Source organism: Musca domestica, unplaced genomic scaffold (assembly GCF_030504385.1).
Source record: "Musca domestica strain aabys unplaced genomic scaffold, Musca_domestica.polishedcontigs.V.1.1 27, whole genome shotgun sequence".
Taxonomy (NCBI): Eukaryota; Metazoa; Arthropoda; class Insecta; order Diptera; family Muscidae; genus Musca; species Musca domestica.
The window spans coordinates 6,989,130-7,001,513 of record NW_026712286.1 but is presented as its reverse complement, the minus strand read 5'-3'; the positions used below and the strand labels follow the sequence as shown (position 1 = coordinate 7,001,513).

At 32.2% G+C, this 12,384-nt stretch overlaps 1 protein-coding gene across 1 annotated transcript in view; it reads right to left on the bottom strand.

Annotated features, from left to right (window-relative positions):
• LOC131803148 (G2/mitotic-specific cyclin-A-like) overlaps window positions 1-12,105 on the bottom strand; it is a 38,450-nt gene extending 26,345 nt beyond the window's left edge. The window contains exons 1-3 of the mRNA XM_059124223.1: window positions 11,616-12,105; window positions 7,210-7,493; window positions 6,875-7,142 (exon numbers count right to left, since the gene is read on the bottom strand). Of these exons, the coding sequence (XP_058980206.1) occupies window positions 6,875-7,142; window positions 7,210-7,493; window positions 11,616-11,909 (846 nt within the window). The 5' untranslated portion in view covers window positions 11,910-12,105. The remainder of the gene's footprint in view (window positions 1-6,874; window positions 7,143-7,209; window positions 7,494-11,615) is intronic.
• Between the last annotated feature and the right edge of the window lie 279 nt (window positions 12,106-12,384).

Genomic DNA, 12,384 nt, shown 5'->3' with positions numbered 1-12,384 from the left:
TTGACATCAGGATATTATGAAAAACAATGACATTATTTTTAGGAAAAATTATTGTTCACGCCACGGATTTCAAGACTACATAACCGTTTTTTTCAATCTGTAAACAAATTATTAGGAGGTTGAATTCGGAGACCACATCCGATTCCATTGAAGTTCCCATGAGAAATAATTCATTTTGTTTATTTTCCATATTTATAAAAACTTAACCAATTCCTTATTTTTTTATTATTATTTCAAGATTTTTTTTAATTCGAAAAACAGAAAAAAATTCACTCAATTGGGAAATCACAATTTTTCCACACATAACCCCTCTTTTATTTTCCCAAAATCTTATTAAATTTACTTGAATTCCAAAAAAAAATGAGTTAAACTGGAATATTTTCAAATTTTGCACCCATAACCTTACTTTTTATTTTCTCAATTTTTTTTTATTTCAATTATTTTATTCGTTTTGAAGAGAGGAATTTTAATTAAATTTGTTTGAGTTCCAAAAACTGAGCTAAATTAGACATTTTTAAAATTTTCAACGCCTAACCTCATTTTTTATTTCTTTAATTTTTATGAAATTTAAACATTTTCGATTTAATCCAAAAAGTGAACTAAATTAGGAATTTTCCACATATAACCTCACTTTTCATTTTTTTTTTTAATTTAAATATTTTTATTACTTTGGCATACCGAAAATTATATTTTACTAGATTAAGTCGCAAAAAGTATGTCAAACTTGAAAAATTCCAATTTTTTCAAACATAACCTCACTTTTTATTTTATTTTTTTAATTTTTATTTATTTTAAACTAGTTTTGTTAATTTTGAAGATGAGAAGTGTTATTAAATTCTATTTAATCCAAAAATTGAGCTAAATTACAAAATTTTCCACACATAACCTCACTTTTTCACACCTATCCTCACTTTTTATTTTTTTAATTTTTATTTAATTTAAATATTTTTATTACTTTGGCATACCGAAAATTCTATTAATCTAGATTATGTCGCAAAACGTGAGTGAAATTTGAAAAATTCCAATTTTTTCAATAATAACCTCAGTTTTTATTTATTTTAATCTTGTTTTATTAATTTTGAAGATGACAATTTTTTTAAATTCTATTTAACCCAAAAAAAAAAAAAAAAATCCACACATAGCCTCACTTTTTATTTTGATTTCATTTTTATTAAATTTAAATATTTTTATTACTTTGGCATATGTCGCAAAACATGAGTGAAATTTGAAAAATTCTAATTTTTTTCAAACATAACCTCACTTTTTATTTTTTAATTTTTATTTATTTTAATCTTGTTTTATTAATTTTGAAAATAAGAAATTTCATTAAAGTCTAATTAATCAAAAAAAGTGAGCTGAATTAGAAATTTTCCACACATAACCTCACTTTTTCACGCCTAACCTCATTTTTTTAATTTTTATTAAATTTGAATATTTTTATTACTTTGGCGTACCGAAAATTCTATTTTACTAGATTAAGTCCCTAAAAGCAAGCCAATTTTGAAAAATTCCAATTTTTTCAAACATAACCTCACTTTTTATTTTTTTAAGTTTTATTTATTTTTATCTTGCTTTATTAATTTTGAAGATGATAAATTTTATTAAATTCTATTTAGTCCAAAAAGTGAGCTAAATTACAAAATTTTCCACACATAACCTCACTTTTTCACACCTATCCTCACTTTTTATTTTTTTAATTTTTATTTAATTTAAATATTTTTATTACTTTGGCATACCGAAAATTCTATTAATCTAGATTATGTCGCAAAACGTGAGTGAAATTTGAAAAATTCCAATTTTTTTCAAAAATAACCTAATTTTTTATTTATTTTAATCTTGTTTTATTAATTTTGAAGATGACAATTTTTTTAAATTCTATTTAATCCAAAAAAAAAAGTCCACACATAGCCTCACTTTTTATGTTGATTTCATTTTTATTAAATTTAAATATTTTTATTACTTTGGCATATGTCGCAAAACATGAGTGAAATTTGAAAAATTCTAATTTTTTTCAAACATAACCTCACTTTTTATTTTTTAATTTTTATTTATTTTAATCTTGTTTTATTAATTTTGAAAATAAGAAATTTCATTAAAGTCTAATTAATCAAAAAAAGTGAGCTGAATTAGAAATTTTCCACACATAACCTCACTTTTTCACGCCTAACCTCACTTTTTTTAATTTTTATTAAATTTGAATATTTTTATTACTTTGGCGTACCGAAAATTCTATTTTACTAGATTAAGTCCCTAAAAGCAAGCCAATTTTGAAAAATTCCAATTTTTTCAAACATAACCTCACTTTTTATTTTTTTAAGTTTTATTTATTTTTATCTTGCTTTATTAATTTTGAAGATGATAAATTTTATTAAATTCTATTTAGTCCAAAAAGTGAGCTAAATTAGAAAATTTCCACACATAACCTCACTTTTTCACACATAACCTGACTTTTTCACACCTAACCTCACTTTTTATTTTTTTAATTTTTATTAAATTTAAATATTTTCTTTACTTTGGCATACCGAAAATTATATTTTACCAGATTAAGTCGCAAAAAGTAAGTCAAATTTGAAAAATTCCAATTTTTTCAAACATAACTTCATTTTTTATTTTTTTAATGTTTATTTATTTTAATCTTGTATTATTAATTTTGGAGATGAGATATTCCATTAAATTCTATTTATTAAAAAAGTGAGCTAAATTAGAAATTTTCCACACATAACCTCACTTTATATTTTTTCAATTTTTATTTAATCTAAACATTTTTATTAATTTCAAAAACTGATTTCTTATAAATCGTGGTTCTGTGACAAAATATGGACTAAATACGAATGTTTTCAAATTATTCAATCACAACCTCACTTTTTGAGTTCTCAATTTTTATGTGATTCGACAGAGGTTTTTGTTAGTTTAAAAGATAGAAATTTGAATCACACATGGCTTGATGACATCAAGCGACCAAAATGTGTTTTTCTTAATTTCCACACCTAACCTCACCTGTTATTTCCTCAAATTTTATTAAATTTAATCCATTTTAACTATTTGGGAGACAGAAAATGGTATCTTTTCCCCAAAAATGATATTTTTTCTTCCATGAACTTTTCTGTTTGTGTGTGTGTGTGAGTGAATCCCAAAAATTAATAAAGACCTAATAAGAGGTAATTGTGTCTCCCCCAAAAAATCAATTAAGTTACTTTGTGCAAAACAAATATTATCACCTACTAACTTCCTTTTCTTCCACATCCCATATCTTAGCCCATTTGTTCAAGGTCCATTAGAAGAGACAAGAAAAACATCTTTTGCCGGAAGTTATGGCAAATTAACAAACACCTTATAACAAAAGGCAGCTGATGGTGGTGGTAATGATGATCCTGCCACACGCCCCCTCCTCCAATTCCATTTGTTATTTCAACGAACTTGAGGTACAAAAGACAAAGAGACAGCACTTAAGAGAAATGGCCTTCCTTCAATTAACCTGGGCGCAAATAATTCATTAACAAAATAATACATTATTGCGTATGTCGCACACTTCCTTTAATAAATAACACAGTTTTGTTACAAAACAATTTAGCTTGGCTCGCACACACACACACACACACATACTTAGGTATATTTTCCTACCATGGCTGTCTGGAGAGAGAACAAAAAAGACAAACAACTTCTTAAGTAATTGTATTAATGAAAAAAGAAAACCTAAGAATTTGTTACAACAATAATAGGAAGCATAACAGTACGAAAACAACAACAGCAACAACACCTGGAGCCAAAGAAAAATAAGAAGGAAAAGAAGGTGGAACCTTCCTTACCTTAACTGAAGGTAGAATGTACATATTGGGCGCCATTGCTTTGAAAAATTTTTTCTTCTTAATTTTGGGCTATTGAGGATGTTTATAAAACTGTCATTTGGAAATGTTTTCCGGTTTTTCTTTGTTTTGAGTTGAAAATATATAAATAATTTACCTCTAAGTAAGCAGCGTCAGGTGTTGGGAGATTCTGACTGTACCCCACCAAATGGTATTATGATATGGGTCAATGACTTAATGCCGTCATAAGTTTTTATAAAAATTAAGGAAATTTATAATTAGGGAGAGAGAGCTATAAATTGCATGCCATGGATTTCCAATCTTTATTATATTTCATATTTTAGAGGTAAACTCCCTTACCACCTCTAAACAAAAAATTGTCTTAAGGATCTCTCCAAGCAAAAAATTGTCTTAAGGATCTCTTACGGCCAATGAATCCTTCCATTTTGACCTTGATTTATCTTAAAATATCTTAATCTTGGGGGGATTCTATCAACCCCTTGTTTGCCTACTCTCCTTGTAGAGGAAAGTAAACAAAAAGAAAAAATCTCCTTTTCCAAATCTTTTCAAAGCTAATACAGGGTGAGATGAAAAATCTGCAATTAACTAAAAATTGCTATCATTTCTAAGCCACTCGGCCGACAGCTGTTAAAATTATTCCAGTGACAGCTCATTATATTGTTTACAATCGTACAAAAGCATTTTGGTGAGAATTTTCCAGAAAAAAAGATATTCGTGATGGAATTCAAGTGTGATAGTGTGATTTCTTTATATTTGGCTGGAAAACCACCAGAAGTGGCACTCCAGCATTTAAATGTGAAAAAATCGTTTGTGTCTCATACCATTGCCCGTTACCCTGATACTGGTAGCGTAGCCCGACGTCAAGGAAGTGGACGGAAGAAAACAGCAACATCAGCAGAAATGGTTCGTAAGGTGAAGAAGCGACTTGATCGAGACCCGCGTCGCTCGTGGCTCGTAAGCTGAACATATCGCAATATTCCATTCGGCAAATATTGACAAATGAGCTCGGGGCAAAGCCATTGAAATTCCAAAAAGTGCAGGAACTTCACCGCAACAGAAAGAAAATAGACTCAAAAGAGCTAAAGTGTTGCTTAGCTTGGCCGAAAATGGTGAACTGCCGAATTGGGTTTTCTCCGATGAGAAAACATTCGTAGGCCAGCAGTTTGTAAACAAACAAAACGATCGTGTTTACTTGCCAAAGAGGTCAGCTGAAAATGTTCACCTTCGGTTGGCCCCCAGAACTTTTGCGCCGGCCATGGTGATGGTGTAGGTCGCCATAACAGCCGATATTCGCTCTCTGCTCGTATTAATCGACCGTGGCATCAATCAGAATAAATGCCGAATATTATGGCGAAAATATTCTGGAGGCTGTAATTAAAGCTTTGAGCAAGCAAACATTTTGGCCGCAGACCTTGGACAATCCAACAAGACTCAGAACCATCGCACTCAGCACGCGCCAGAACCCAAGAATGGTTACAAAATGTTCCTCGCTTTATTTCCAGCGCACAATGGCTACCAACATCTCCGGATACCAATCCGTTGGACTATTGTGTCTGGAGTATTTTCGAAAGCAAGGTTGTCACTAAAAAATACCAAATTGTCGATCACCATCTCAAGCAAGCGCTTCACCGGGAATGGGCTAAAATACCGCAGAGCAACATTCGGGCAGCATGTGGCGGTTTCATTGGCCGTTTGAAGGACATAATTCGTGCCAAAGATGACCAAATTCGAACAATTCTAAACTTATTTTAAAATTTAATGCTATTTCCGACATTTTTTGCTTTCATTCAAGAAAATTTAAAAAATGTAAATTTATGGCGTTTGGCTTTGCTGTAGTTTTTTTATATCTCACCCTGTACTTGTACTCGGCATTAGATTTCCAAACCCTTTCGGTTATTTTATTACTGTTGCGCTGGAGGTTTTTATTTATATTTATTTAGTAGATATCTACTACAAGTCTTCTCTTTTTATTTTTGTTTTTGTTTTTCTTTCTTTCAAGTAATGCTGAGGGGTAGATGATGTCTAATCTTCTGTTGCTGTTGTTGTTATTTTCATTTATTCATAGAACTGTTGTTATGATAAGGTTGTGTGGGATAAACAAATACCTACCGACCTAAACACAACAGCAAAGACAACAATTTCCTAAATTGTATTCACCCCCCAGGAGTTAAGAAAGAAAGAAAAAACCTTAAAACAGATAAACACAAAATCCCAAAATATTAACAACAGACGGCTCTACATCATCATCACATGGTGTTGGCAGTGGGAAAAATTCAAGGCAAACCATTAAAATAATCAAAAACAAACCTTGATTATCCTTAAGCTTAAGAAGAGCATCAGCATCATTTTATGGTCTGGAGAGCATTGTAACAGACAATGGTTATTAAATATTAATAATCTGCATTCGTATTTTTTTGAAATGTAAATGGCGAAAAATAAAATTTTAAAATTGAGTTTTTGAATTTGTGGAAGTCGTATGGGAACTGTTGGGAGTGGTCTGCATCAATGGGTAAACGCTTGAAAAGTCGTTTATATATAGCAGAAACAAAGACGTTCCATATAAATTACACCTTTGGAGGTCTTCTAAAAATTTCAATTTGAATTTGTGAAAGTGTTATGAGACCTGCTGGGGGTGGTTTCCATTAATGGGAAAAACTCTTGAAAGGTCGTTTATGCATAGCAAATACAAAGACGTTCCTGTAGAAGCGGTTTTTATGTTTGCAAGGTCGGTGTTTTACATATAACCCTTTGGAAGCCTTCTGAGAGGTCGTCTATAAATCTTTAGAATTTGGTTTAGAGACTTTTAAAATGTTTTAAAGAGACCCTCATTAAATTATATTTTAGAGACCTTTAAAGAAAGTCAAAAAGAGGCCTTTGGAAGGTCTTATATCTGCAGAATACTTCATGTTGGTCTCCCAAGCATTATCAGTCTTTAGAAAACCTTTTATACATATCTCAAATAAAAATAATAATAAATAAAACACAACTACAACAATTCCTCTTTCTTTTTCTTGTTTTCTTTTTTCTTTTCTACTTTTTTGAACACCTACCTCACTTTCACGGAAGTACTCCAAAATATTGCGCTGATATTCCACAACTTCAAAGAAACGCTGGCGATCGTTGCGTGGCACTGCTGACTTATCATCCTCTAGGTCTTCGCTAGTTTTAGCAACACTTTTGACATTGCTATTGTCGAAAAATTTCGCAGCCGATGCACTACGATCCACAGACATGGGCGATAGAACATCCGATACGGACATTGGGGTTGTATCCAAAATATATTCATCATGATTGTCATCGAATTTGTGATGAAGGTCACTGAGGGGGAGCAGGGAGAAAAGAGAAAATTAATAAAAAAAATTAAAAATGTGTTCTTGTAACCTACCTTCTTTCACTTAAAATATTATGATGTTGTTGTTGCTGCTGTTGCTGTAAACGTTGTTGTTTTTCATGAAACACATTTTCTTTGTCAACAACATCCTGACTAGTTACTGCATCATTTTGTTTATTTATAGCGGCCACCAATTGCTGTTGTTCGACGTTTTCATTGTGATCCTCATAAACGGAAAAGGTTTTAAATTGTTCCACCGGCACCACTGTTGATTTTTTACCACCCAATGTTTGGTCGTCCTTTGTGCTATTTTTAACATTGCCAACATCACGGAAGGCCTGTTGGGAAAGGAAAAGAAAATAAGAACAATTAATGTCAAATAATAAAGGAGAAAAAGACATAGATCAGATCCCTAAATGGGTGCTTGAATTTCTGTCACCCAAGAGCAAGAAAAAGACTTTCCGGAGGATATCCACAGCGCATAATGATGTTTCCTTTAAAGTACTTGAAATAATACTGTTATGGAAAGCTGATTTAAGGGTCCATTATAAGGGGATTTCCATTTATTTTACAAAAAAGATGGCTGATTCGCATAAGTGACCCCCTCCCTTAATTATGAAAAGTAGAACATTTAAAACTTAAAATTAAAAAATTAAATATGCATAATTTTTACTTCTCGTCCTATTCAGAAATATATTCCTTGAATCTTGGTTCTGAAACCGCAATACTACTCAATGTTAAGCTATTTCCATGGCCTAAGGCAATGTAAAATGCAGTTGGTAATATTAGCTTGATTTTTATGGCCTTCTGGTACTTGTGTTTCATTCGGTCTACTATTACAATTAAGTAAAATGATCCAAGGGTGGGAATTTACAAAAATTATAAATTTTTTTATATAAAAAGCCAAATTTTGCGCCAAGACTACCTTCAAATTGTGTATTTTATCTTCGTTGGGTCTTGCTCTCTTCAACTTTGTGTATTTTGATGGGAAAAATCCTGTTACAGCTCAATTACTCTTGATGAGGAGAGACAGAGAGAGAGAGAGAGAGAGAATTGATATTCCCATCAAAATGACCCTCTGTGTGTTTTTTGTTATTTTTGCTGTTTTTCTATTGAAATGTAATGAGACTACAAAAAGGGAGAGCGAGTGAGAGTACCCAGTGCAAGTTGTTTACTTCTCCATTGTAAATGTAAACTGTGGTGTGTTGTTATTGCAGCTGCTAAATTACATTGTAGTTGTATGGATTATTTTTGTTTTGTTGTTGTTGCCATTAGTGCAATAGGAAAACAAGAAGGAAATTGCTATGATTGCTTTTGCTTTGTCTATGTGTTGGTCTATTCTCTACAGAGAGAAGCTGACATTGCTTTGTTTTGAATTGTAACGGAAAACTGGCGGGAAAATGCTATGGAATGTAAGCAACAATCAAGAGTGAGAAGTAACACATCGAAGAAAATTGATATTTGATAAAGGGAAAAGCAGGAAAAAATGTAAGAAAATCGATCAGTCTATAATAAAAATGAAAGAAATATGAATTTCTGCTCATGTACTACATAAATTGTAGACTTTTTATGGAGTTGTGGAAGATATCTTTTGGATAACAGAAAAGGCAATGCAGAAATCATATACTCTGAAATAATGGACTATATTAAAGGTAACATAGGTTCATTGTATCAGAATAAGCAATGTCTTTGGCAATAGTTCTAAATTCAGAGACTAAACCCAATAGTGATTACATCCAATTCAGACCCCAAGATTGCTTCCCTTGTGGCGTTTAAAAATACCAAGTGAATGGAATATGGAGAGTTGAACGACCCATGTTTACCAGAAGGTAGCCATCAATAATAGTAGGTATACCTCACAATCATTTAGGGGTGAGTATTGAAGTGGACTACTACTTTTATGTCAGTCTTACTAATCAGCATTTTTTTTAGGGAAGATAAGGGAAAATGCATTGGAGAAGTCTCAAATACGATGGAATTTACGCAAGTAGGGAATGAACGGAATTCTTGTTGTTATAGCAACACTATTGCTTTTAAAGATCTGGGCGAATTGGCAGCGCTAAGCAGAGTAAAACTTGGTCATTCTGGATTGTCTGGATTTTTACAAGAAACACTCATAGGGATAAAATGCAAAGACTTATTGGTAAGTCAAAAAATAAATATCTTAAATTGAATTTCTAATTTATGGCTTTTGCTTTCTTCCAACCAGAATTTGCATAATAACTTTGTTCACATAGGCCTACACTTGATTGACTTCCTAAGAGAAAACACACTTACATTTTCATTTCCTATTCAGAAATTATGCTGTCATAAAAATGTCCAAACTTAATTTAGACGTTATGGCAAATATTTAAGTTGATTAAATGATCATTCAAAGGCGCACATGATGTCACAATAAATATAAACAAATCATGGAATATTTAAAAAACCATTCAATTGATTGTTACCTAGAAGGCAACCACGATTCAGCTCCTGCCTCTCCTCCCCCCGCCAGCACTATTCCTGGCAAAGATATTGTGCTGTGAATGTAAGAAAAAAAAGGTCGCCTATTTGGTTGCGGCTTCTGATAAGAAATTACACATTTCCCAGTCACAGAATTGCCTTCAATATTTTGTCATAAAAACCATAACCAAATAATGATCGAGCGGGCAACCAACACCACATGCGGGTCGGTCAGTGGTTGTATGATAGACTTTTAAAAACACAAACAACAAGAAAAGTCGCGTGCTTCCTCCACACACAAAAATTAAGTGGTGAAGCGATGCGAGGAAGAAGGGAAAATTGCCACCAATTGTAGCCAAGAAATAACAACAAAATATGAAAAGAATATTATAATAAACAATTACCCAAGGGGTCGAGCTTTTAGTTATCTGGGGGAATAGGAGATAGGAAGCAGAGGGCGAGCGAGTGAGCTCGATAACTCAAAGAGAAACACACATTCTAAATTTGATTAGGAAGAATTTCCATATGTGGTGTTGTTGTGGACACAAACAAAAAGCACAACCACAGTTTAAAGATGCGAGTCAAAGTGGAATAATGAAAAAGTAAAATTGGGATAATTTCGTTTTAGAATAAAAAATGAACAAAAATTAATAAAACTGAGTAAATTGGGTACATCTCTTTGTAAAATGTGGCTTCCGTGGAGCCTAAGATTAATGGAGCTGATTGAATGGGGAATTCTAGTTATTATTCCTAATTTATATGATGCACAGTTTGCGATCAACACCCTCAAGCTATTTTATGAGGATGTGTAACTGTCAAAATTAATATAAACATTTAAAATAAATCATCAATTATATCAAAAAATACTTCCACAATTCATCTACTTTTATTACCTCTGTTCGGAACAACAACAAAGATAACTTCCCCAAGCCAGTTTTTAACTTTTCCTTAACAACAATTTTGATGTTTTTGTTTCATTACATTGCCTTTAAAAATTAAATAAATAGCAAATCTTAGCTTAGTCGCATAAAAAATCCACTTGGCAACCCTTTTTCACACAAGGAAGATGTCAAAAAGGAGACTCAAAATATGACACTTTTAAATTGGCGCTCTGGCAATGACACGCATTAAAATGTTAAAGACGGGTGGAAAACAGATGACAACGAAAAAGCAAAGGAAGAAGGGGACAAAAAAATAATATAATTAACAAAATTTCTCAAATTGAGCTTAGAAGAAATGTTTTTGCTGAATTACTCATCATTTTCTTCGTTGTGGCTGCCTCTCTCTCTCTCCCTGTTGGAGAGAGAATACTACAAAATCATATGGACATTTATACATGATTTTTAATATAAAAAATATGAGTATTTTTGTGAAAATGATCTACATTTTATACAAATTAGCATATTTTGAAGAAATAGGGCATGTCTTTTAAACATTTTCACTGAAAAATTCTTTAATAAATTAAACAATTAAGACATCCGTGTTTCTTTTGAAAAAGAGAGCAAGAGAGAAACACTTGATATTTCCTTTTGCAATACAAAGGCATGTGGAAGAAATTGATACAAAATCATGAGGACGACATTGATAGAAAATATAAAATTTATTTGATGTATGTTTCCTTTTGCATTGTTCCCCAAATTCCAGCAACAAAGTAGATACCCCAAAATAACAAAAACAATAGCAAAGTGACAGTGGCCCAAAACGAGGATGACAAAAAATGACGTCAGTTGCCGAAATTAAAAAATAAGAAGTAAACAACAACAAACCATGAAATTTCTCCATACTGCAAAAAAATCCAAAACCACCACCAGCAATGAGCCAGTGACATTAACACACACACACTGACATAAATGTGTATTCCCATATGCATTAAAATTGTTTATATGGTCCCTTTCAGAAAAAAAGAAAAACAAAATAACACCAACAAAATATACGTTTCATGATCTGATCTATGGAGGGGGTATATTTTTTGTGATGACTTCGCCGTGGCTGCCACTGCGCAGTTTGCTAAAACTTACCACTTTAGAGCCGGCTACTCCTGTATGTACACCATGTATGTTGTTGTTATTATTGTTGTGAACGGCTGCCGCCGCCGTACGTACGTTGGCATTTGAATTGAGCACGGCAAAATTGGCGCGTCCTTGTTTCATAGAGACGCCACCAACACCCAGAGAGCTGGCACCCAAAGGCTGCAAGATATTGGATGCCGACTTGCCAGCCATCATGGTCTTCTCTTTGATCATGTTGCGAGGATTCTCCTTTCCAGCATCCTGCATGATTTGGAAACCAGCTGTGGTTTGTGTAGCGGCCATGGTTCGTTGGTTGTTTTGTCAAAAAAGGTTTTGTGAATTCGTTTTTTTTTTCTTTTTGAAATTCTCTCTCACGCACACAATGACAAGAGCAGAAAATTATGCACAAAACAACAGCACAACAAAACGATTGACACACAAATCACACGGAATACAGGGTGACAATGGAATTTTATGTGTAGAGGTTTGGTTTCTTTTGCTACAAAAATTAAACAAATTGCAATAAAAATTAATTTTTTGCTCTTTTTTTGGGGTAATTGAAGGAAAAGGTAGTTGTTACTCTATATTTTTCAGTGCTTTGCTTTTTAAAATTTCCTTTTCACTCTATTTAAATTTTCCAAAATTCCCGTTTATTTTTTACACAAACAATTCACATGTGTGAATTTTGCATTTTATAAAATGGTTTACTTCTTTTTCCAAAAAAAATCGTGTCTTATGCTTTATCCTCGTTATGCTTACTTCTCACACTAAGCCAAGT